The sequence below is a fragment of the Caloenas nicobarica genome, chromosome 8 (genome assembly GCF_036013445.1).
Source record: "Caloenas nicobarica isolate bCalNic1 chromosome 8, bCalNic1.hap1, whole genome shotgun sequence".
NCBI classification, from domain to species: domain Eukaryota; kingdom Metazoa; phylum Chordata; class Aves; order Columbiformes; family Columbidae; genus Caloenas; species Caloenas nicobarica.
Genome location: NC_088252.1, coordinates 22,624,636 through 22,650,035, shown reverse-complemented (window position 1 = coordinate 22,650,035; position 25,400 = coordinate 22,624,636). Strand labels below are relative to the sequence as shown.

The 25,400-nt window shown below is 49.0% G+C and overlaps 1 protein-coding gene across 1 annotated transcript in view; it reads right to left on the bottom strand.

The window, feature by feature from the left end:
• Window positions 1-10,679: 10,679 nt before the first annotated feature.
• P3H2 (prolyl 3-hydroxylase 2) overlaps window positions 10,680-25,400 on the bottom strand; it is a 70,308-nt gene continuing 55,587 nt past the window's right edge. Inside the window, exons 4-15 of the mRNA XM_065639833.1 lie at window positions 22,641-22,772; window positions 21,344-21,486; window positions 19,505-19,594; window positions 19,005-19,045; window positions 18,411-18,505; window positions 17,603-17,730; window positions 16,906-17,001; window positions 16,664-16,814; window positions 16,016-16,133; window positions 15,417-15,492; window positions 14,389-14,529; window positions 10,680-12,918 (exon numbers count right to left, since the gene is read on the bottom strand). Coding sequence (XP_065495905.1) covers window positions 12,826-12,918; window positions 14,389-14,529; window positions 15,417-15,492; window positions 16,016-16,133; window positions 16,664-16,814; window positions 16,906-17,001; window positions 17,603-17,730; window positions 18,411-18,505; window positions 19,005-19,045; window positions 19,505-19,594; window positions 21,344-21,486; window positions 22,641-22,772 — 1,304 coding nt within the window. The 3' untranslated portion in view covers window positions 10,680-12,825. The remainder of the gene's footprint in view (window positions 12,919-14,388; window positions 14,530-15,416; window positions 15,493-16,015; window positions 16,134-16,663; window positions 16,815-16,905; window positions 17,002-17,602; window positions 17,731-18,410; window positions 18,506-19,004; window positions 19,046-19,504; window positions 19,595-21,343; window positions 21,487-22,640; window positions 22,773-25,400) is intronic.

Below are 25,400 nucleotides of genomic sequence, written 5' to 3'. Positions count from 1 at the left end.
ACAAGGTGCCTAGAAAGTGCTACAATACCCATGTACCTGAAGCCTAGCCCCAGTCCAGCACCCTTTCCTCAGGGCAGTATTTGGCCCTCTGAAGGCTGTTGCAGAGCTCCTGCCTGCTGAGCAAATACCCAGCCCTGAGCACAGGTGTGCGTGAGCTGGTCCCTTCCCTTCTGGCATTTAGGCTCTGGCCTGAGCCCCAACCCCACAACATCCTTTGAAAGCCCTGAGCAGGGTTTCTGTCTTCTAGAGGAGCAGCCTGTGGTGGTGCCTGCCTCTGAGAGTGATAGCTGGAGGACTCAGACTTCACTCTTTGCTCTCCTTGTCGAAGTTTTCTTCTAGCTTTAAGTGCTGTGGGTAGCAAGACAGTTATTTCTATTATAGTTTATATTCTAGCCTTTATTTCTGCTTAATTAATGACTTGAACAGAAGGAAGGAGTGTTTAGGAGCTATCAGCAGGCAGGAAGGTTAAAGGCTCATGGTAAAGACACATGCAACAAAACCACACATAAATTTAATTTGCACAACTCTAACAGGAGTGACTCAGCTTGCCCCAAAGAAGGGATGGCTGAACGTGTTCCACCTGGCCCTGAACCTTATCATTTCACCCAAGGGTAAAATATTAGCAAGGAACCATTAAGGCAAGTACATTATTGCCAGGCCATGGGCCGCAGCTGTCTCAGATTATTTCAGCCTTGCCTTGCAGGTGAGGAAATTGGACATGACTGAGAGCCCTGCCAGGGATGCCAGCAGCCACTGAAGATGGGCAGGTCAGGAGGTGAAGGCAAAGGCACTCTGTGTCCCACACAGGCTGTGACCAGCTGTTGTCTGGAGAGATCTGAGGGGCAGAGAGAGCAGGCTGAAATTTGATTTTTTTTTTTTTCTGTTCTTTTTATAGGAGTGTCCCCATAGTCTGGAAGCAGCATAGCATTACTGTAGCATTTCATGGGAGATGAAGCCCAGCCAGAGAGTCTGGCTGGGAAGACGTGAAGCACAAACAGCAGCACTTGACTCTTTTTCACATCATCAAGAGGAACAGAGCAGGGCCTTCCATCTCTCCATTTGATGTGAAGTGATGCTGGGCCCAAGGAGCATGCTGGTTAACCCTTGCATGCCTGGTTAACCCAGGGCATCTGGAACGCTGCTGAAAATGCTCTCATCTGGTTGAGACAGCCAAATCAATGACAGCCAGCCCAGTAAGGCTACAGAAAAGGGTCCCCAAGACAGGCATCTATACTAATACAGGCAAATTTCCTAAGCTTGATTTTCTTCCCATTCATGCTGCTTTAGCTGGTCGTGAGCATCCCCATTGCAAGTGAGAGAAGAGCAATGCTGACCAGGGTGGCCGGCATGACAGGGAGCGAGAAGGACTGGGTGATGCATGTATCCCTGTTTATACCAAGTGTGTCTGCAAGGCAGAGCTGCCTTTAGACTACCATGGCCCAGCAGCATGGTGAATAATGACTTGCAGAGCTGCTGAGGAAGGGGAAATCAAAGACTCCTGTTGAGTTTTCCTGAAAACTAGGAGTTATTTAGGAGAAATCAGCAGCAGCTGTGTTTGCCCTTGGGAAGACTGGAAGTGCTGGCAGCGAGACGCAGTTTACACTTTGAAGGCAGCAGGGGAGAGCCCAAGACAGTGCAGTGATGTGCAGGAGTGATGTGCAGGACTTGTGCCTCCCACGTGTGCAGAGCTCCGTGGTGTTCACAGCTTGGGCAAAGAAGCGCTGAGGGATGGCAGCTCTTCTGCAGAGCCTGGAGTGTGAGCTACCCATCAGGATCTTCTGACCTGGAAATTTTCTTTTGCTTCTAGGCTCATCACGAGAAGAGGTGTTTGTTATCTTTTGTCTGGTGGCGCCAGCGGTTGAGCAAGAGGAGCAGGAGGCCGGCTGCTGGCATCTATATTCGTGCCATCCAGAGCTCCCACCTATTCCTGCTGGATGGAGGACTCGCAGTCTTGGTAATGTTCCTGGCATGGCATACCTCACCTTTTGTTTCAGTGTAATTAGTCTGAAAAGGGAGAAAGGATGTAACATCTTCCACCTCAAGGGGAACCGCTAAAGATTCGTTACACTCCCAGAGCAAATGTAATTTGTAGATTTGGCCTGATTCCCCCCAAGCAGCGATGCCAACAGCTTCAGCCAGCACAATTGGTCCCAGCGGCTCTCGGAGTGGGCAGGTGTGCCAGCAGCTCTCGGCCACGCAGCCCCCGCGGTCAGGCTGCCTACAGGACACTGACGGGGTGTGGGCCGTGGCTGCCGGATCAGTGCTGCAGCTCCTGGTGTAGATGTTCGAGCAAACAGGGAGCAATGTGCATGGTGCCGGCTGAGCAGGGCAGGCTGTGTGCTCATCAGCCAGGCTTCCTCACTCCCTGCAGCAACTGCGTTTGGTGGGAGTACATTTACTTTCCACCCAGCCTCTCAGGTGGCTCCAGAGGAGTGGGCAAGCCCAAGCTGCCAGGAATGTTTGGTGGCAGCACCGTGGGCTTGTAGCTGGCAGTTTGCTGGGTGCAGGAGAGCACGGCATATTGATGTCCCATGGCTGAGCTTTTGGAACATGCATGTGAACATCATTGTCTTCATAACCATGAGTGAGATGGGGAAAAAAAAAACCCTGGGCTTGTTTTGCTTGTAAAGGTTCTATGAGGGCCAGGTGAGTCACCTAGGGAAGCACAGGGCACAACCAGGCGTGGGAGAAAGTCCCTGTGTCCTTTGTCCTGTCCCCCAGAGTCACTCTCAGGGCCATATTTCCATGTGGGGATGGTTATTCTGAAAGTATTTGCTCAGAGCACCCCAGAGTGTCAACTGCACATGGCTCAGGGCTTTCCCTGGGGACCTTCGGTGACAAACCCCTTCCCTGCAGCTGTAGGAAATGGGGCCAAGCTACGAGGCCAAGATTTTCAGTGCTCACCCCATGGTTGGTGAGGAGCTCATAGCCTGCCCCATCCTCTCCCGGTGCCACAGGCTGTCCCTGTTAAAGGCTTCATTTTTCCTTTGACCTGTTGGTCAGAGCAAGGAAGGATGGCTTTGCACTACAGCTGTTTCCAGTGTGCTCAACAGGAGGAGGACATTTAAAAAACAGTGTGTGAGGTGGCTGAGGGCTTTCCACACCCAGGCAGTGAGCCCGTCCCCCTGCACCCAGCTCCTCTGCTCGGAGGAGCCGGGCTGTGGCCCCGCCGCTGTAGGCAGGTAACTGTCACAGAGAAGATAGACGTGAAACTACTCAGCTCCTTCTGCCTCACCCAGGGCCAGAAGGGTTTTCTGAGAACAAAAATAAAGGGGAAAATTCAGTCTCCACCCATCCAAGCAATTTGGCCGGCAAATCAAATAAAACAATCTCAAACCTGGCACCACCGGGGCGGTGAATGCCAGCTCCCAGACTCTCACATGAGGTTCTGAAACGAAAGGAGATGAACAAACAATCCCCAGGTGCCTGGGGGCAGCAAACTGGTTTTAAGATGCTGGTGGGTTGGTGTTTTTTATTGGTTTTGTTTTGGTTTGGTTTTTTTCCCGTGTGGTGATAGGACCAGCCCCCTGCAATCCTCCTGGGTCTGGGCAGCCACCCCCCCTCCATGGCTCTTGGCCACCCTGGGCCATGGGCACACGGTGATGGGGCTCCGTAAGAAGGGCTTCATGCAGAAACGCATGTCACCACAGATGGTTTTCATGGGCATTCCGGTGCGGGGCGATGCGGCCAACGACTAACAATACAGTGAAGGGGATATTAGGCTCGGGTATCACCTCAGGTGTGCCCAGCCGCCGCAGAGAGCCCTGCAGGGATGAACCTGGTGCCAAGGTGCCCCACAGCAGCTGGAGTCCCTGTCCTCAATGGGCACACTGGGCCTGTGCATGTCCAGTTACTGCGATTAATACGAGGGTTTAAAAATGCAGAGCATCTGTTCCAGTAGTTTTCTAGCCAAAACTCTCCTGCTAGAGGTGGCTCAAGGTTTGCCCTGAACAGGCTTATCACAGGTGAGACAAAGATCCTTGAAAAATTTACCAGGAGGGCCCCATTCTCCTTTTTATGATGGGGAGTGGGGGACATAGGAGAGTTTCTTCTCCAGCCTTGCTATGGTCTACTTAAAGTAGTGTGCGCAGCTGGGAGGTGCTTTACGGGGTACTCACATCTTTTTCCAAGTTCTGCTTCATTGCAGTCAAACCAACCAGGTTCATTTCTTGCACTGGAGCTGCCCAAAGCACATTGGTGGCAAGCAGTGGACCCAGGTCGCACCAACAAAGCAGAGACCAGCCTTTAGCCCAGCACTTTCAGCCAGCATTGGGTCTGCAAGGAGGGGATGATGATGCTGGGCTGTCCTGAGAGATCAGCTGGGCCAGTCCAATACAACCTGCTTCCTCCAAACTTGGGAGCAAAGCCACCCTAAGCACATTGCAAAAAAAAGCCATATGTGGTAAAAGGGGTGTTTTTTCCGGTGTTTTTCCCCATGTGCCCAAGCCATTTGGCTTGCATTTGAGGTAGTGCGGGAGCTGCTTATCGGCTCAGCCCATCGTAGCAGCAGACTGATGGTGCCGCTACCATCTCTGCTGTTAATCTCATTACAAATAAAGGAGGGGTAGAAGCTAAACTGAGCTCATACTCATTCCCCCTGCCCTGCCCTGCTCAGCCTCAGGAAATACCTTCTGGAACTGCCATTCTCATCATCCAAACCACCCCTGGAAACGATCATTAGCTGATTTGCTCCTTTGCCAAGCGTGTCCACTCGCCAGCCTGGCTCCGTTTGCCCACGGGGCCGTGGCGCTGCCCGCTCCTGCCGCGGCATGCGCTGCGGCTGCCTGCACCCGTGCTCCCCTGCCGCAGCCTCGCACGCAGCCCCCCAGCCAGACCGAGGCCAAACCCTGCTGCCCTGGGGCTCACCGGGGCTCTACCTTGCCCCAGAAACAAGGTGAGGGTGGCCAGGCAGCTCCCCGAGGTGCCGGTTTTGCTTTCTCAAGTTCCTGTAGCGTGCTGGACTTCTTTTTGGCAGGGTTGGATGGCGGTCGGGAAATTGGGACATGTCGACATTTGTGATTTTTTTCTCTTTTTTTTTTTTAATAATAAAGTTTTGCTAAATGAGAAGGAAACAAACTGAGTGCCAGCTTTCACCATGTGTTTAAAACAAGATAAAAGTAATACTGGCTGGGCGCGGCTGTGACATCCACTAGACCTGTGGAGACAGAAGTTTGCTGGTGCGGTGTGTGATCTGGGGACAGACAAGTGACCCACACATGCCACGCCATGCCCTGGGAGGGTATGGGGGGGCCCTGCTGTTCTCAGTGACATCTATTGCACCTCTCCATGTGGGTCCCCCAGGCCCAAAGTGAAGGCAGGGCTGTGCCTGGGGTGAACAACGGTGCAGGATCTGGCCTCGTGCAGGGCAGCACTCTGTTGGTTTTGGAGTGTCATTGGCACCAAGGCACCTTTTATGCTGGGTTTGGGTGTCTGCTGTGGAAATGGGGTGGTGGGAGCACATGCGCACATATATATGTGTCCATCCACACCTGGGGAAGAGCACAATGTCATGGGATGTGGTGAAGGTCATACTGCGATGTACAGACAAGCAGCAACATTTCTCTCAGGAAAAGGTGGCTCTTCTGGTGCGTGTGGGCGCAGGAGCAGTTGGGGAAACAAAAGACATGCATGTTTCTTTCCTTTTTTAATGTAGTTCTTCCCCAAAGCAGGACTAGCCCATTTTTAGCTCACTGCCAGCTGTTTTGTTCTTTTTTCCCCCTAGGCTGGGCAAGGGTGTAGACAGGAGGAAACAACCTTTTTTTTTTTTTTTAATGACAGTTTTTCATGGGAAGATGTTTGGCTGCCTGTGAATGCTCAGGTTAGCTCTGCCCAGATTTAACCAGGAGGGATGAGCAATGCTCAGTGCAAAATCCATCTCCTTCTGCTCAAGTTGCTGCAGCTCACAGGCAGACGGCAGCTGTAATGCAAAGGTGACAAAACAGTCCAGACTCTGCTCTAATAAATAAGGGACATACAGAAGGTCCAGATGCACCAGATTTTATTAGCTTATCATGCCCCAGCTTGGAATCCATGGGTATTAGTTATCAGCCAGTGGAGCTGCTGCAGACGGACTTGTCCATGTGGCTCTAGACCTCCACAGCAATATTGGTGAGGTTCAGTTGCTTAAAACTAACGCCTCAAAAACTCTTACAGGCTAATGGCTATGGGCATGCTCAGCATTTATCAGACTCTGTGACAACTGCACATAAAGACCTTTAGGTATTTCAGCCTTGACTGTGGATTCAGGAATTTGTAAATATCCACAAGTGTTATCAAGTTGGTGCAAAAGGAGTTATGGTTTTTGCTTTGTTTAAATTTGGCATTTGATATTGGAATATATTCTTAGATAATATGGTTGTATAATAATTCTTAAATAATGTGGTTATGTTATACACTATCTGAATGTACTTTTGTCTTTTTTTTTTTGCTAACGACTTATTACTTGCTGTTTATTTTATATTTATTTTACACTATGGAAATGATATTAGACAAAAAGCAAATTCAAGCACTTTTCTTATTTGAGTTCAAAATGCATCGTAAAGCAGCAGAGACAACTCGCAACATCAAAAATGCATTTGGCCCAGGAACTGCTCACGAACATGCAGTGCAGTGGTGGTTCAAAAAGTTTCTCAAAGGAGACGAGAGCCTGGAAGATGAAGAGCATAGCAGCTGGCAATCAGAAGGTGACAACGACCAACTGAGAGCAATCATCGAAGCTCATTCTCTTGCAACTACACGAGTTGTTGCCAAAGAAGTCAACATCGACCATTCCACAGTCATTTGGCATTAGAAGAAAATTGGAAAGGTGAAAAAGCTCGATAAGTGGGTGCCTCATGAGCTGATTGAAAAAAAAAAAATTTAAAAAAAAAAAAGTGTCATTCTCTCTTCTTCTATGCAACAACAATGAACCATTTCTCGATTGGATTGTGACACGTGACGAAAAGTTGATTTTTATATGACAACCGGTGATGACCGGCTCAGTAGTTGGACCAAGAAGAACCTCCAAAGCACTTCTGAAAGCCAAATTTGCAAACTTGTGCCAAAAAAAAAAAAAGTCACCTCACTTTGGTGGTCTGCTGCCAGTCTGATCGACAAAACCATTCCATCTGAGAAGGATGCTTAGCAAACGGATGAGATGCAACGAAAACTGCAACGCCTGCAACCAGCATCAGTCAACAGAAAGGGCCCAATTCTTCTCCATGACAACGCCCGCCCGCACGTTGAAGAACCAACTACAGGAATAAACAAACTTATTTCTTCTTGGCAAAAATGTGTTGACTGTAATGGTTCATATTTTGATGAATAAAGATGTGTTTGGGCCTAGTTATAATGATTTAAAATTCACAGCCAAAAACTGCAATTACTTTTGCACAACCTAAATTATCAGGTGAGCTTTTGGCTGGAGGGAAACTTTCATCAACCATGTGCATTAAAGCATTTACAGCTCAAAGTGGCTCCGTCTCAGGCTTTCTTCTGGCCCTGTTGGTGGTTCTTTACTTATAAGTTGTTTTCCATGCTCCTGCCCTCTGCATGAAGTGTTGGGTGCCTTTCTGGGCTACCGTGACCTCTGCTAGCCATTGCTAGCATCTTGATACCCTTGCTGTTGTCTGCTCTGCTGCCGCATCCCTGATTATGAAGTGCGATGATTCATCTTCTCCTTAACGGAGGCACCCATTTCAGCTGTACTTTTTCCTGAAACATTACTAACTCTGTGTTGCTGAAGGTGTGCCTGTGGCACACACCGTGTTCCTCCAGCCCCCCCTGCCACAAACCTGAGCAACAGCCTTGTGCAAGGGGCAAACCAAACTTGGCTCAGACCCATTTGAATGTCAAAATAAAAACAAAGCTTCTTGCTAGTGAAGATCCCCTGGCATTGAGTAACACACACAGGACTTCACTTTTAGAGCAAGGGCCGCACCCAAGCAGGCACACACACACACAGAGCTACTTAAGTTGTTGTTTTAAATACTTAAATTCTATTACGTTTCCTTTATGAGTTCTTTTTTTTTTTTTTCTCATTGTCATAAATCAACCCTGCTGATCCCACCCTGCATATATTATTAGTATTAGGAGCAGCACAGCAGAGTTAACAAGGAACTAAGACATGGTTCAAGCATTTCCATATCCAAACTGCTCCCATTGCTGGTGATAGAACACGTATTAAAAAATGGCTAGCCTGTAAGTAGTTTGTGGCTCCCTTCGGTGGTCAAGCCTTGACTAGGGGAGCTCAGAGTTGGCATGGGAGCTGTAAGGCTTACTATGAAACACATCAGCTTTATTCTCAGTGGTGTGACTTCGGGCACTGCTGCCTTGTGGAACTGTTTTGCGTAGGGGTTTTGGGAAGCAGCTATTACCAGACTGACAGAGCGAGACAGGAATAACCAATGCGAGCCAATATATTAATATTAGGTTGGTGCAAAAGTAATTGCAATTTTGGACTGTGAATTTTAAATCATTATAACTAGGCTCAAACACATCTGTATTCATCAAAATAGGAACCACTGCAATCAATACAGTTTTGCCGAAAGGAAATGTGTTTATTCCTGTAGCATAAAAATCGACACTTTGGGATTTGACAAACTCTTGGAAAGCATTTTCTGCATCCTGCTGGTTGTGGAAGCATTTTCCCTGCAAGAAGTTGTAGAGATGCTTGAAGAAGTGCTAGTTGGTTGGAGAGAGGTCAGGTGAATATGGCAGATGAGGCAAAACTTCATAGCCCAATTTGTTCAATTTTTGAAGCGTTGGTTCTCCAACATGCTGTCTGTCATTGTTGTGGAAAAAAACGGGGCCCTTTCTGTTGATCAATGCTGGCTGCAGGCATTGTGGTTTTTGGTGCATCTCATCAATTTGCTGAGCAGCCTTCTCAGATGGAATGGTTTCGTCGGGATTCAGAATGCTGTAGCGCATCAGACTGGCAGCAGCCCATCAAACAGTGACCATGACCTCTTTTGGTGCACGTTTGGCTTTGGAGGTTTTTCTTGGTCCAACCACTGAGCTGGTTATCACTGGTTGTCATATAAAAATCAACTTTTTGTCACATGTTACAATCTGATAAAGAAATGATTCATTGTTGTTGCATAGAAAAAGAGAAGACAACACTTCAAAATGATGGGTTTTTTGATTTTCAATCAGCTCATGAGGCACCCACTTATCGAGCTTTTTCACCTTTCCAATTTTCTTCTAATGCCAAATGACTGTGGAATGGTCGATGTTGACTTCTTTGGCAACAACTCGTGTAGCTGTAAGAGGATGAGCTTCGATGATTGCTCTCAGTTGGTCGTTGTCACCTTCCGATTGCCAGCTGCTATGCTCTTCATCTTCCAGGCTCTCGTCTCCCTTGAGAAACTTTTTGAACCACCACTGCACTGCACGTTCATGAGCAGTTCCTGGGCCAAATGCATTTTTGATGTTGCGAGTTGTCTCTGCTGCTTTACGATGCATTTTGAACTCAAATAAGAAAAGTGCTTGAATTTGCTTTTTGTCTAATATCATTTCCATAGTGTAAAATAAACAGCAAATAATGTCATGAGCAAAAAACCATAAATTGAGAAAAGTGCATTAAAATATTACCTAACCATATTAATTTAAGAATGTATTCCAAAATCAAATGCCAAATTTAAACAAAGCAAAAGCCGCAATTCCTTTTGCACCAACCTAATAGCAGGAAGCAAAAATGTTAGTGCATCAGGTTGTTCCTGGGTGTATTTGACCAAGGAGGAGTGTATATATTTGGTATTGTTGTTAGCTTTCTTTTTCCAGGGATGCCGGTGCCCTGCAGGCACTCTGGATGTGACCTTGACAGCTCTGGCTGATGCCAGCCCACTACATCAAATCCAGGAGTTAAAATTCATTTCTCAGAGGCCAAGCCACCTTGATGCCAAACCATCCCACTCGGATACCAAAGAGACCCAAAACCTTTCATTGTTTTTTCATGCACATCCCAAAGAGGTCTGTAACTTGCTCCTTCGAGGCTGCAGCATGCCAAAAAATTTGGCAACCGCCTCTGCTGTTGCAGCAGAAATACAAATCCTCTTCTGAACTAGATTTGCCTGAGCAGAGAGCTGGAAAAATAAACAAACAGGAAAAGTGCCTTTGACTCTCTGCATTCCTGTTTCTTGGCTTCAGCCTGGCATGGACCACAGGCAGGTCCTGGTGGCAGAGCAGTGTGGTGAGCAGCTTGGCCCGAGTACCCCAGAGTCTTTCTCCTTCTTGGGGACTTGGGGTTCTTGTTTGCAACTGAGTTCTGAAATGTTACATCTGTCTGAGGCTGCTCCACTACTCCCCAGCAAAGCTGTTGTTTCACCAGGAGCCACTTTGCTCCCCAGCCTCCTGCACACCCCAGCAGCACACAGGGGCTGCAACACACCCCTCCTGCTCTCCAAATCGCTGAACTGTGCCAATGGTGCATAAGTTATTAGGCCGCTGAACGTCGTGCAAAGGAGATGGACAGGCAGGCAAATGCACATACACGATTTTGCTTAATTCTGTCCACATCGGTGTCTCTGATGCTCCACCAGTACAGGGGTGTGTGCATGTGCTCTAGGGCCTGGGGAAGGAAATGCCAAAGGGAGAGGTACCATCATGAGACAAACTGTATATCCCCCAGTCTTCCCTTCTAATATTTGGCTAAAGAAAGACAAAGATAGGCCCAGATGTTGTGTTTAGTTTATTTCCTCTGGATTTAGACACAGCTCTGGCTAACCACCACAGCAGCAAAGAAATCACGACCTGCGATGCTCCCCCCGCCGCCTCCCCACAGCAGGACCAGCTCCGCAGGATGTGCTCGGGCAGACGCGGCTGTCAGCGGGATGGCAGCACGAACACATGCTGAAGGTCCAGCATGTAGGAGTCAAGCCTCGGATGTAATAGAGTGATGCAGACAGAGGACAACACCTGCATTTCAGCTGTCCAGCTGCCCTCCCCTTCTTCCTTCCAGCTTTTCCTCTGGCTGTTTTTAAAAAAGGGGGATTAAACATTTACAGGAGAGGCATTTAAGCAGGGAGGGGTCTCTGAAGGCAGAGACCTGTGGGCAGTTCTATGAGGAGCCAACACAATTAATCATTTCAACAGTCTAGTGGGAAGGCAGATAATGTCAAAGAAACAAGCCACACTGGTGGCTCAGAAACTCAGGCCTTTCTCCCTTGCATTGGAGGAGATTAAGCAAATGATCCTTCTATCATTTTCTAGGCAATAATGATACCCTCTTCACAGTCTGGGCATTTGTTTTCCCATATGCACTGAGTTTCCCCTCTATCTTGCCCAGGACCAGCTTTTGAGGATGTCTCTACAGAAGGACCATCCTTGTCCATGGCCATTGCAGCCAATGACTGGATGGGAAGAGGGTGCTGCTGGGCCTGGAAGGTTTGGATAGGCACAAGCTACATGATCTGAGAAAAGACAATTCCCTATTGCAGATTTTAAGATCTGGAAATGTCACATCTGGCAGAGGGGAGCAGAAAAGGACTGAGACAGTGCCAATGCAGCAGGGAGCTGAGCAAAGCTGCTCAGGGATGCAAACTCCAGCCAAGATCCCTACAGTATTTTCTGGAGAGACAGCAGCCTTGCAGTAAATTCAACAGTAAAGATTGCTGCAACCTGCCCATTAGGAACTGCTTTCTAGCAGGCAGCTTCTGGGTCAAAATAAAAGCTGTCCTTATGTCTGACACACAGGCAATTCTGTGACTTCAGTGCTCATTCTGACTGAGGTAGGGGCTGCTCTGGTCCCATGCACAGGAGTTAATTTAAGGGTGGGAGAGGGATCATTTACTCAGCAGTAGTTACTGGTGTAGTAAATCTCTTGTGATAAGCAACATATGCTTTCACTTCAACACCCTCAGACTGGGTCGGAAATACTCTGAACAAATAGATGCTGCCGCACCACGAACATCTGCTGCTTCTGCACTGTCAGGATGGGAGGACGCAGCCAGGACATCCAGAGTGCAAAGCCACACAGTGGCCATCCAACAACATGGCACCGTAACATCCTGGAGCCTTTCAGCTGCTTTCCAACATGAACCTGGAAACTATGACCTTTAACTTTGGGTTTTATCAGCAACAGCACTGGACTGGAAGCTCAAAGGCTGCAATATGAAGCAGTTTCTTTCATGCATCCCAGGCCATTAGCAAGAGAAGGGACGGGACATGAGCGACAGACCCTATTTCACCAGAGTCAGCTGCAAATTCAATCCCTTCATGCCTGTGCACAGCTCACACTCCTGCCAAGCAGGTGATTTCTGGAAGTTCTGCCCAAATGCCAGTTCTGCATGGCTACAGAGAGATATGCATTTTGCTGGGACCTGGGTTTTGCTTTGCTTGTTTCCCTAAAAAGTGTATTAAAAATGATGAAGGGCTCTGAGATGGAAAGGACAGCTATAACTGACTTACGTTCCAGTTTCCCCCATGGCAGCACTGCCCAAGTCTTCAGCCATCACTTAGCAGGGGCAGGAAGATTGGTCCATTAGCACACCTGAGACACTTCTCCAGCAGAAGCTAAAGAGAAGCAGCTGTTTCTGGTTGAGGAAGGGAAAAAAAAAAAAAAAAAGAAAAAGAAGTCCTCCAAGGGGGTAAAGTGGTCCTGAATAAGTCCTGAGACGTGCTAGGGAAGGACAGGGAATCCCAGAGGCAGAGTCAGACCCAGCATGAGATGCTGGCACAGGGATGAGGGGTCTCAGCAAGAGCTGTGCTAAACACAGACGAGGCACTCCTGAAACTCCACAATCATATTAACTTGTTAATTTATACAGCAGCTCTGTACAAAAATAGAAAGGTTCTAATAAGATTAACAATATTAAATAAATATTTAATAGAAAAAGTCTTTGGCCTAGTTCATAGCTCATCCTTGGGGTTGATGTTCATTTCACTGGGTCCTAGATGCTCCTGGTCCAACATCGCGATCACTTCATCTGCCTGGATTCGCTCCTGCAAGAGAGGATGGGAAGAAACCATAATAGCAGAAGCTCAGCACCTGCTCTCAGCTTATTCAGTACAGCTCAGCTCACAGCCAGCAGTTCACCCAAGGACCAGCAGTGTAGTTGAGAAGATGAGGGACTGCCTGGGATTTGCTGGGCAAAATTAATCAAATCTCTGTGCACCTCAATACCTAATTCCCTCCTCCCTCCAGGGGCTGCAATAGTTGGGACAGAGCTGAAGTATTGCTGGTCCCTTTTCACACATTACTAGCAGCCACTGCCACAGCATCCCCTGCTCCCCGTCCTCTCTGCTTGACGTGGATTTCCAGCTCCCTGGGCATGGCTGATCTCCTTCTACACATGCATCATGCATGGAGGAATTTCTGCTAGCACCAATAAGCAGAGAGACAGTAAAGTGCATGTCTGAAAATAAATTTATCCCCAAATCTCACAGCCCACCTGCTTCACAAGGCAAAGGCACAAGGGGTTTGCTCTCTCCCTGCATCTAGTTTTGCTTCATGTTTTATTCTTACAGATCAGAATTGCTATCAAAGGGAGCAGTACAGCAGGCTTTTAAAACAGAATGTGGGGGTTGCCTTTTGAAAGGCACCACAGCCCAGTTCTATCAAGGCATCTGGGTGCCCAGACCCGTGGACTTCAAGGCTGCCAAACTGCTTTAGAGGTGTTCTGGTGAGCCAGGTCTGCTTTGCTTCTTGTGTTAACACTGTGCTTTTCTAGTTGTTTTTGAACTGAGGTTACATAGGTGCTTTATCACTATTAGCATTAAACTTGTCTGTCTTTCATTAGGAGTAAGCAGTCTGACTGCTCTTTTTATTTTTTTTTCTCCTGATCCCAAAGGCTCCATGCAGTATGAGTGTGTACTTCTGTAGTGCTCTGAACACAGTGCCTGAACTTTGTGTAGCTCAGCTGAGGAAGCAAGACAGGCTTTGGCACTTGGGATCTTCGAGCAAGGGTCACCTCTTGCCTTAAAAACTTGCTTGCAGGAAAGATGTCTAAGACTGTTTCAGTCTTCTTGTCTGCCCTGAGTCATTGTGGGTTGGACTAGATCATCTCCAGAGGTCCCTTGCAGTCCTAACCATTCTGTGATTCTGTGACCTGGCAGCAGCCACACATCACTGGCAGCTGAGCTGCAGATGGCTGGAGAGGACTTTCCCATTCATCAGGTTATTGCCACTAGGTGTCAGAAATGGCCAGCCCAGCCCTGCACAGAGCTCTCCCACACCCCCCTCAGCACCCCAGCCCAGCCTCATGGGCGCCCAGGAACATGGCCAGCAGGGTAAACCGCTCAGTCCCAGGGCCACCAATTCATGTCCCCAGGGTGCAGCAGATGGGAATGCTGCTGTGGTGGGGAGGGAGTGATGAAAACAGAGTCGCTGGGCCTGGAGGCTAAATATGGTCCAGGTTCCTCCGGGATGCTGGGTACCCCCTGCTCCCCTCACGTTGTGATGGAGGGACTCACCAGCTCTCTATAAAGTGGGTCCAAGGTGAACCAGAGAGCCACAGCGCACCGCTGGCCTTTGGTAACCGCCTTCACCCCGTGGGGGTTCTCACCACCCGATGAGAAGCTGATCATTCGTCCGCACTTGGGCTTGATGGAGGCCTGTGGGAAAACAGGAGACACCAGGGTGGCGAGGAGCAGCATGGCTGCATGCACTGGCCAGGCACTGGCCATGGCAGGCCATTGCTCAAGGCCTGGGATCTTACTGTGCATCTCTCTGCTTTGCTCCAGGAGTCAGTGAGCTGCTCCAGAGACCATGCAGAGCTCGGCATGGCTGTAAAAACGTGTGGGGTAAAAAGGGAGTTGTGAGGCTTGGTCCTGCTGTGCAGCCATTGTGCAGAAAGGAGATGGTGACGTGGAGTCCTTGCAAAACCTGCAGGTGACCACCTCCAGCACAACAAGACCACAGCATAACTCCAGGGAGGTTTGAGCTAACCCTGGCATGGTCTATTAAACACCTCTTTCTTCTCTCTGATGAGTCCACAATGGATATTCTGCAGGACCTTGGGGGCAGAAAACCAAATCAATCCTCTGGCACTGGTAGATGCAATCTACCCTCCAGCATCTACTGGACTTCAGAGCCCCAGCATGGTGCCCAGATGCTCTGTCCAGCCATGGAGGGGGTGACCAGCTTCACAAACAGCCCCAAGCAGAGGTAGGAGCTTATGTCTGAGCCACTGATGTCCACCACCATGACCTGCTCCGGGCCAGACACTGCATATGTACAGAGGCATCACTTCATGTTTGGCCACGAGATGGGGTGGGAGCTCAGCAGTCCTGCTGGCAGGGACGACTTTCAGTCGCCCCTTTGATCTGCAGGTTTCCCACTCGTCGCAGCCTCTGGGCAGAGCACGAAAGGTCTGTGCATCTCTGCCAGCAGGATTTTGTAAGGACTCTTTGCAAGACAGGAGCCACAGGCTGCCTGGGGAAGGCCAAAGTCCCAGCACAGGCTGCTGAGGAACAGTGTGTGGTTCACAGCACTGACTTACCGTCACAGTTTTGGCATCCATCTCGGTGAAAATGAACTCGCCTCCTTCGAAATCTGCGTTCATGTACAGGAGGGCACTGGGGGAGGAAGCGCGAGAGCCCTGTGAGGGGAGCAGCAGGGAGGGCTTGGGGCTGATCCCCACCTCCAGGTCAGATCCTGCATCACTCCACTGAGACATTGCGGGGGGGTGGTGCTGCTGGGGAGGGGACATCCTGCTGTGGGGCCAGTCAGGGACATCCAAAGTGCCCTCATTTTGGAGCCACAGCTGAGAACCAGCAGATCTCTCCCTGGCTAGGTAAGTCTCCAAATGTCCCCTGGATGCCACCAGCTCCCGCCCTACTGTTATGCACTAAAAACACATGACAGAGACACAGCCCTGTGGGCCACAGCTGGTATCTCCCAACCCTAAAATATCACAGAGCCATTACGCTTAAAGTCTGGCTTGAACCTTATTTGCAATGCTTGCTGCCACCAGAAACTACCTGCTGGATCTCGCTTCTGCCACAGCTGGGATTTACCAGCTTTAGGGCTTACAGCCTGTGGAGCAGGATGCCCTGCCTTGGGGAGAGTCCCCAGCAGCAACCCCCCCTTCCTCCCTACCTGTAATCCCGAAAGGTGTAGGCAGGAGGCTCCTTCCAGCACTCATTGGCCTCAGGGTCCAAGAGGCAGTTGTCAGCGTGGATGGGGTGGCTCAGGTCATTCCTCCTCTCCTGCTGGCCTAGGCAGGACCACGTGGAGGAAGGGAGAAGGAGAAGGAGTGGATGAGATGGAAATGCCATGCTCTGTTGGGTCTGTCACAGGGGTGCCTGCCCCGACCCCACTCTGGGTGGTGTTCACAGGTGAGAGGAGGAAAGGCAAGGCTGAGGAGAAAAGGCAACATCTGAGGACTCAGATCTGCACAGCTCTGCTTGTTCCTTACAGCAGGGAAGTGAGATGGAGAGCTGGGGAGGGCTGGAAAGGAGAAGGGACAGTGAGAGGAGGCAAGAGAAGAGAGACGAGAAAAGAGGAAGAGTTGGAGACATGAAAAACAAGAAACACCCCAGAAATCAGCTTCTTCGGGACAGCAATGGCCACCCTTTGCTGCTGTGGGGACAATGGCTTTGCCCAGCCCTCAGCCATCAGTTTAAGCATCAGGCAAAACAGAGCTACTCTGAGGTTTAGGTCCCCCACTCACAAACCCCCCAACGGGAGGTTGAACCCCCTCCATCCTCCCAGCCCTGCCCCACCACCAGCCCCCCGAGCCCTCACCGGACAGGGCGGTGCGGCACACCAGGTGGGTATAGGAGAAGTAGAGCGTGGAGTTCAGCATGAAGTAGGACTCGACGATCCTGCGAGCCTTCTCGCTGATGTCGTAGAAGAGCCGGGCACTCTTCAGCGGGACGCGGCCCTCGTAGCCGTACTGGGCAAGGAGAAGGGGCGAGTGAGCGTCAGTGCCATGTGCCGTCTGGGAGAGAGGGCATGGGAGAGGAGGAGGAAGGAAGGAGATGTACCTTGAGGGCTTTGAGGACAGTGGCACCTTCAAATCTCTCATTTGGGGTGTGGGGGGAGGTTTTGCCCCTGTAACCATCTCCAGCCAACATGATCCCCTGAAAGACACAAACATGAGTGAGCGGTGAACTGGTTCCCCAGGCGAGGGGGAGCTGAAACGGAGGCACTCCTGACCCTCTTCCCCAGATGTCCCAGGGCTGCATTCACCAGAACAGGCAAGCTGGGTGGGAAGGCGCTGCAGCTCTCCATGAGCACAATCCACTCTGAGATACTGGAAAACAGCTGCCCACATCCTGACTGAAGACGTTCAAGCACCCTCAGTCCCTCCCCAGGCTCAGTTGCTGATGGATGAGAATGCTCCACCAGACTTGAGGATGAGCATCCTTTGGGGTTGTGTATAACACAGGGCAAAGAGCTATTTCTGCGCAGGCTCTGTCTTTCAGCATGTTTCTAAAAATGGCCCAACATGGAGCAGCAGCTCCTGCACTGCAGTTATGGGTGTGTTCTGGGGATAAGCATCTGACTGCTGTCCACAGACATCCTGGCATCCGTTACAGCTCTCAAAGAGTGAGATGTGAGCGTAGAGCCTCTCCAGGGGCTGACCGCATATTCAGCTCTCACGAGCCGAATGCTGGGGAGGGCACCAGATACTCAGCCCAGGTGGCAGCCATGTCCTCCCCAGGGGCACTGCTTACTCACACTGGCCACCCTGTGAAGCTCTCGGCACTGCTCCTCTGAGATGACGTTATCCAGTAGCACTCGCTGGGTGCCATTCAGCTGCTGCGAGTTGTAGACAAACTTCACGTCGCTGTAGAGAAGAGGACCCCCTGATGGAGAGACACAAAAAGACCCTGCTGAACATGCCCTGGCCTCATTGACATCTTGTACTTTGTCTGCGGGCAAGCTGAAGTCACCCAGGTGACTGTCAGGGAAAGAGCTTCACAGCAGAGAGCAGAGTTTGGCCTCAAATCAGCAACAAATGAAACAGAAACATAGGAAACACCCAGAGATTAAATCAATTTGCTGAAAGAGCATCAACATTTTTCACCTTTTCATTAGCTGCCTTGCAAATACAGGGACCACATACTGAAAATACCAAAACCGGCGGGACACAATGAGAGACACAGACACCAGCTTTTTTGTCTTTTACCTATGTAGAAAACTTGACATGATGCTGATCTTGCAGCAAGCATCACTTGTGCTCCACCAAGAAGGGAGCTGGGAGTGGAAGAGCCGGAGGACCCTGCCCAGCTCCACATCTCAGGGCTCTATACTGAGCAGCTCAGCAGTTGGAAAAAGCAAGTCCAAGAGCAGAGTAGTGCTGGTGGGATCCACAGACCCAGAAATGCTGTGGCAGCATTGAAGTCTTTTCAGTCCCTTAAATAAACCTTCCACCCCCTCAGATAGGACTGGCCCCCATTGCTCAGCAATCAGCCTTTGCAGTCTGCAGTCTCTAGCAATTGGAAAAAAGCTTCTGATTTTGTTGAAACCTCTTCATCAGACTTACCCTCCTTTAACTCTCGATCTGGTTTTGGCACGGGTTTCTTTGCAAGAGACAGCCGGGGCCCATCCTCTGGTTCACTGCTAATACTTGATGGGACACTGAGGAGCAAGAGAGAGAAGGAACATCGTGACTTTGGACACAGCTCTCCAGTTCTCAGAATTGCACTGTTTTGCGCCCTTCAGAAACCAGTATCTGAAAAAAAAAGGGCAAACTGGTACTTTGTAGAAAAGTCACAACTATACAAGTAGAAGCCCTCACCCTGTCCTTTGGCAAATCATATTTTTCTGGTAATGGAACCAGGAGTTTCCACCAGCAGAGCACAGACACCAACAAATCTGAACATCACCCCTTGCCTCATCAACCAAGTTCCCTCTAGATCACCGCTGGTTTTGAGGCACTCAGCTAAAATGAGGTGCTTGTGGGAATGTTTGTAATGATAAGGAGCAAAGGGCCCTAATACAGCCATGACAGTGTGCTGGGGTGGATGGGCAGCACCCCCCAAGTGGCAGGCTGGTACCCCATCATAGGCACAACACCTTCATTCCAGTGCAGGGACTGGTGAAGCTGTGGGCTCAGCTGGGGCAGGCGGTAGCTCACCTGTGCTCATCCTGGCGGGCGCCATACCTGTTCCAGTAATTCTGTGGGAGAAGAGAGACGTTGTGTTCCAAAAATTAATGTTCCAGCCAAAGCCAGGGAACTACCTGCTCTGTCTCGCACCCTGGGACAACAGCCAGCGTTGCTGGTATGGATCCACCCCACACAACTTTGGGCAACTGCCTGGGGTCGTCAAATTGAAAATGTAACCCCAACCCAACTGGCATCGTATGATGAGTACAGATGGAGCTCAGCTTGTCCAGCCTTCCCTGAGACACAGCCAGACACCACGGCAGGAGAGCTGCATCTGCTTGTCCTTCACCCCAGGAACATCTGCCTGCCTTGCTTTGCCATCACCGTTTTCCCATAGGGAACAAGCCAGGCCAAGACCCAGCTCCTGAGTCGTCTACACAGGACTTGCTTTATAGGCAAGGGGAGTCGGGAAGCTGGTCCTGTAGCTGTGAACTCCTAAATGTCCTTGCCACAGCAGACCCAGGCATTACCGGCTCTGTGTAGGTGTATCCAAGGCCGGCCGCAGCCACCTGCAAGAGGTGAGACTCCAGCTTATGGCGCCGCAGCAACATTTTTGCTTCCTGAAAAGAAGAGGAAAAGGGGAGTAGTTGCACGTGTAGCTTTCACAAGACACAAACAATGCACCTCTGCTTCAAGAGGTGTTTGCTCTTCATGCAACACTGCAGACTCCTCTGGGGAGAGGGATGCCTGGTTCATGCCGTAGAGCAATGCTGGACACAGGGTTGAGCCGCTCACTACATCACAGAAGGAGAGCGTTCAGCAACTCATTCGGGAAGCCTGAATCCCCAAAATACGTGTCCATAGCTGGCAGAGGGTGCTGAGCACTTTGGAAAGCCTCTAAATATCTGGGTAAGAGGCTGGCCAGGGAAGCCCCAGCTGCAGAACGGGAGGCAGGCTGAGGCCGGTGGAGCAGGGACCTGGGCTGTGCCATGGTTCGCCACCTGCAACGCAGAGCCCAGCAGTGGGCGGGCTGCAGCATCGCAGCCTGGAACACGCTCAGGGCGCTCGGATGGGGACCACAAAGCACAGCCACCTGAAATCATCCATCAGAAGGCTTTTTTTGAATGAAAAAAATCGTGAAGAAAACACTGGGTTTTCTCCTAGAAAATTACTCTGCAAAGCAAAAATCAATTTTTTTTCTTTTGCAGAAAACTTCAAAACACTAGAAACAATGAAATGTTTTTATTTTCCTAGATTCACTTTGTGAGAAGAAACTATAATTGCTCTTATTTTCTTGTTTATTGTTTCCCTTTTCTTTTTAGCATTTTAACAAATTCACACTGATTTTCTTGGAAATCAAGGAATTCCCAAGGGAACGGAAAATATAATTCCTGCCTACTCTCTGCTTACGGTGCAAGGGGAATGAGCCTCAGCAGGGCTGTGATGGGACAAGAGGAATTTCTCCTCTTCAGCATCGTGAGAATGGCAGCCCCAGGGCTGCAGATAAAGGCTGCCCGGACCAGACAGGAAGCCTGTCCTGCTGGATGACTGACCACACGCGGTTTGGTTGTTTGACCCCAGCCTAACTGTGATAGCAAAGCTACTCCCTGCAGAACAGGCTGAGCACTGAACTGCAAGCTCAGTGACTTGAGAGTAACACTGACATACCAGCCTCCCCCTGGGAAAATATTTCTTAGCCCTCTCTTAACGGAGGTTGCCCTCTGCTCAGTGCTGCATTGCATTCCTCCCCATGTCTCCTCTGGAGCATTGAACGAGAGGAGGGTTTATGTTGTTGAGACACTCAGTCATCAGCCTCCCTGCCCTTTCTTGGGCTTTTGCTAAGCTGAAGTCCCCATTTAAAAAAGATCCTTGAGCTTCTCCCTCAGACCAGTGATTCTGGATTTGCACCCAGACAATTAGCATTGCCAGCTAGTCCAGCACCTCCACATCTGTTTTCAAAGTGGTCCCACTGTGGGAAAGTTGCTTTTATTTCCAGCTGATGCTTTTCCTGGAATCATAGAATCATTTTCATTGGAAAAGAACTTTAAGATCATCAAGTCCAACTGCTAACCTTCCACTGCCAAGTCCACCTGTAGACCATGTCCCTGAGAACCTCATCTACAAGTCTTTTAAACATCTCCAGGGATGGTGACTCCACCACTTCCCTGGGCAGCCTGTCTCAATGCTTGACAACCCTTCCTGTGAAGAAGTTTTTCCTAATATCCAATCTGAACCTTTCCTGGCGCAACTTGAGGCCATTTGCTCTTGTCCTATCACTTGTTACCTGGGAAGAGAAACTGACACCCTCCTCGCCTCAACGTCCTTTCAGGTGGTTGTAGTTGTTAAAGCCTCCCACCAAAGACTCTCACCTTCCTGGGTTTGATGGTGTCTGGATCCATCATACCTTCCAAGAGGCCCTCATAATAACCAGCATTCTCTAAGACATCTTCATCGTCCGGGTGGAAGAGGAGGTAGGACTTGGCGCACTCCAGGGCTTTCACATAGTCACCAACTGGGAGGCAACACAACAGTTGTCAGGGGTGGCAGAGAGGGACACAGCCCCACCTGGCAGTGCCGGAGGCTCATGCAGAACATGGCGGGCAGAGCGAGGAGAGGCACAGCCTGAGCTCCTCATCAGCTGAAGGGTGAGCCCAGCACTTCACAAGGCTCTTCTGATGCAACTTTGTCTTAACCACTCCGTTTCACTTGCAGGGAAACTGTGGCACAGAGGGACAACTTCTCTGCGGCCATGCACAGGTCGGAGGGCATCCAAATTGGATCCAACTGTGTGGACAGCATAGGGATGCTGCCTGGCAGCAAACTGCCTCTCCCCTGTGCAGCGTCTCTCAGGGCTCTGCAGGGTTTTACCCACCACATGAAACCTCTAGTTGGGCAGGGGAATAAGAAAGCCTGTACACCACGCACAAAACATTGCTGACTCCTCCAGCTTTCTTCCCGTTGCATTGATGAATAAAGAAGCTTTGAGTTGGAGTAGCAATTTTGACTCTCCCACGTTCTGCCCTTTTCAGAAAGAGCTCTTAGCACAAGCCTGAGATAGCAAAATTCTGCCTAGATTTTATGTAACAGAACATAACAAAATGCCATATAGGACCACACAATTGAAAATATTCTATAGCATTGCCAACTCCTGATACTTTGCAACGTTGCCAACCCCTGAAACTTTACTGTGAATCTTAAAATATTTGGTAATTATAAAAAATTGGCATCTTGGGATAAGCTTGGGCTAACTTGTGTGTCCGTTATATATTAACTTAGAAAATGTATCAGTTGGTTTCAGAAAATGCGAAACATATATATCCCCAGAACTTTAATATCAAAAGGCAAATGAAAGTGCCATAAAAATAAGCATGATTTCTTTAAAGAATAATAATGTTTAAGCTAAAGGTTGGGCTTTTAAAACCTGACTGATGTTTTTAGACACTTTTACAAAAATACTTAATTGCATTTCAGTCAACCTGAAAGGAAAAGGACTTTTGAAGAGACAATTTCCAATGTCCTTTTCTTCCTGACTATTTCAGACCATGTCACTGGATCACAGTAGCACAGACATGGGGAAATATCCTGATTTCCACATGAAGTAATTCAAACTTGTACAAAATGTAACAAAACCCAGCAAGCACTATGAGGAACACAGACAGCCCTTACCTCTGTAATAGGCAAACTGCAAGTAGTCGTAATGGAGGGGAAGGAAATTTTCGATTGGTGAGATACGGCCTGACCGTGTGGCGAGTTCTCGGACACAGTCATGTTTGCAAGCCAGGACTTGCATGTAGTGATCTGCCAAGAAAAGAAAGAGAAAACGGTCTGAACTGAGAAAGACGGTGACGGTGCTGAGACGAGGACAGACAGAGGCTAGATCTCCCCAACTGAAGGACACACAACTCACACAGTTGTAGTCCAGCAGGCTACTGTGCACCCAGAGAAAAAGCTCATGATCCTTCTCAAAGCAAATAGAGTTGCAGTCACGTTTTTGCCTCTCTTGAGAAATGCCTTTCTCCTTCTGTCAAACTGCAGGGGGAGCTTGAGCATCTTTTTGTGTGTGTCGGGAGCTGCTGCTTCTGCCCAGGAAAACCAGATGGGTGCGGGGACATGCAGGTGGCAGGTGGCTCTTCGACCCCAAGAGCCGAACCAAAGGGGAGGACACCCACAAAGCAAGTGGAGACGTGAAGACAGAATGGCCACACGTGCTGCCACATCAAATTCACCTCCACGCTGCCTTCCTTCAGCTCATCTTCAATCCCCTCCTTTTCTGCAGCAAGAAAGCTCCCGAGGGCACAGGGAGGTGTAGGCAAGAGGGGCTGGTGCAGATTCCAAGCACAGCTGAGCAAGGTGCCTGCGCGGTGTGACCGAAAGGTCTAAGGTCCAAATATCAGCTGCAAAATCCCCATGTTTGCTGCTTCTCAAAGATGAGGTCTCCCAGGGAAACGCAAGCACGTGGTAAACATCTGCCATCAGCAAGGTTTCTTAATTGGTGGGAGTCCACAATATAGGCGTTGTATCAGCTGTACAATTTTGAAGCCAACAGTGACATCTGATTCCAGTTTGGAGCCTTTGCTGCAATGTACTTTCAAATCTACTTACTTGCTCTGTCTCCGTACACCATTAAAAACTTCAAGAAACAAACACAGGCTTGGAAAAAAACCCATATGCTCAGCTACCAAAGCATTTCTCAGAGCTGCCAAAAAAACAGCCTGAGGAATTTTTGATGAAATCAAGTGGAAACTCAAAACATTTGCTCTGGGCAGGTAGTCTGAGTAGTTATCTGATTTACTGTACACATCCAGGGTATTACATTAAGGAAAGAAAGAAGGAAAGGGACATAAATAACTTTGTTGTAATTTAAACATACTTAAGCATCCTAGATCTGGATTAATTCATCACTGAGAAGTACTGCTTTTTCTTGGTATTGTCAGGGTGCCCTGAAAACAGGCGATATAAACTGGAATCAATCCACTGAAATGCATCTGTCCCTAGAGTGGAGAGGTGAGAGCATTTCAACCCCACACAGCAGCACAGCAATCCACTCTGAGACTGAAAAAAGAAATTAGTTTCAAGGAAGCAAACTCTCTTTTCTTAGTGTATTAGTGTTTCCACTCCCTGCTGAAACATCTGAGGCTGAGCGTCTTTGGTCTGGGGATAATGACTGGATTAAGCTGTCCCATAATGTTCCCTCCGTTCCCTATAGGAAAGCAGTTGCACTATGCAGCTTATTTGCCTCCGTGTGCCCTCACCTCCCTGTTTTTTTGGCTGCCTGAACAACCCTGGCTTTTGGAGTTGTTATTCGCAGGCACACCACTTGCAGAGACCGTTTGGCTTGTTCTCCCTCCCAGGTGACGTGCTGGGTGACCACCACACCATGACCATGTCTGTGTTCCTCATGGTCTAGCATAGAAACACCTTCTCTGCTCACTGGGGCTGCACTTGACTTGCACAGCACAAAAATAATTTAACGAAGGCCAAAACCTGTTCCATGAGCAGCAGCTTTCAGTAAAAAGGAAGGTTGGTTTCCTTTGCCACTGAAGGTTGCTCTCTTGGAGGGCTTGATATGGCCATTGGTGCCCTGTTCACGGCTTTAAAAGCAGGCATGAGCAGCTGACAGCTATACTGGTACCAAGTCAGCCCTTACAACATTTCTCTCTTTTTTTTTGCATGGGTAAATAAAGCCAACAAAGGCAGCTTCCCATCCAGTATGTTGGTGGTTTCTCAGCTCGGTCACTTTAATTAGATTTCCTGTCTTGACAGAAACAGAATTACGCAAAACCAAAAAACAATCTGCATCTGAACGAAGTATTTTCCACACAACAAGCAAAACTCCAGAGCTTGATGCAACTCCAAGATCATGAGCAGATAAATAAGATTTCTGTCACCAAACAAACCTTAATTTATTGCTCTTCTTTCCCTAACGACTAATTAAATGTAATCTCATTTCTACTGAGAATGAACCATTTTAATCCTCTCTAGCTCAGAGCCACACATGCAAATGTGAAGATTACTTAGCAATGTTCAGTTATCTCCAGAGATTTCAATGAAGATCATAATTAGGTGGGCCTCCACTAATGACAAATCCATCCCTTTGGACAGGGAGGAAATCTACGTTCTGAGCCTTTTTGGCAACTTTCCTGACTATTTGGAGCATGGCCAAGAGGACTCAGCTGCTCTCTTCATATGCACTGAAAAAAAAGAGAAAATATAAACAGGGGCCAGCAATGTCTATATTCCAGTGAGGTACCTGAGACAGCGTACAGGGGGAAACCAAGGCAGTTTATGTTAAAGCACGTATACTTCCAGCTCTTACAGAAATCTGAAAATGCTCCACACATCTGGAAATGCAATTCTTCCAGACCAGCTTCCATTCAGGACTAAAATAAGAGGTTCTAGTCCCCTGTCCTCTGCATTAACATCTTC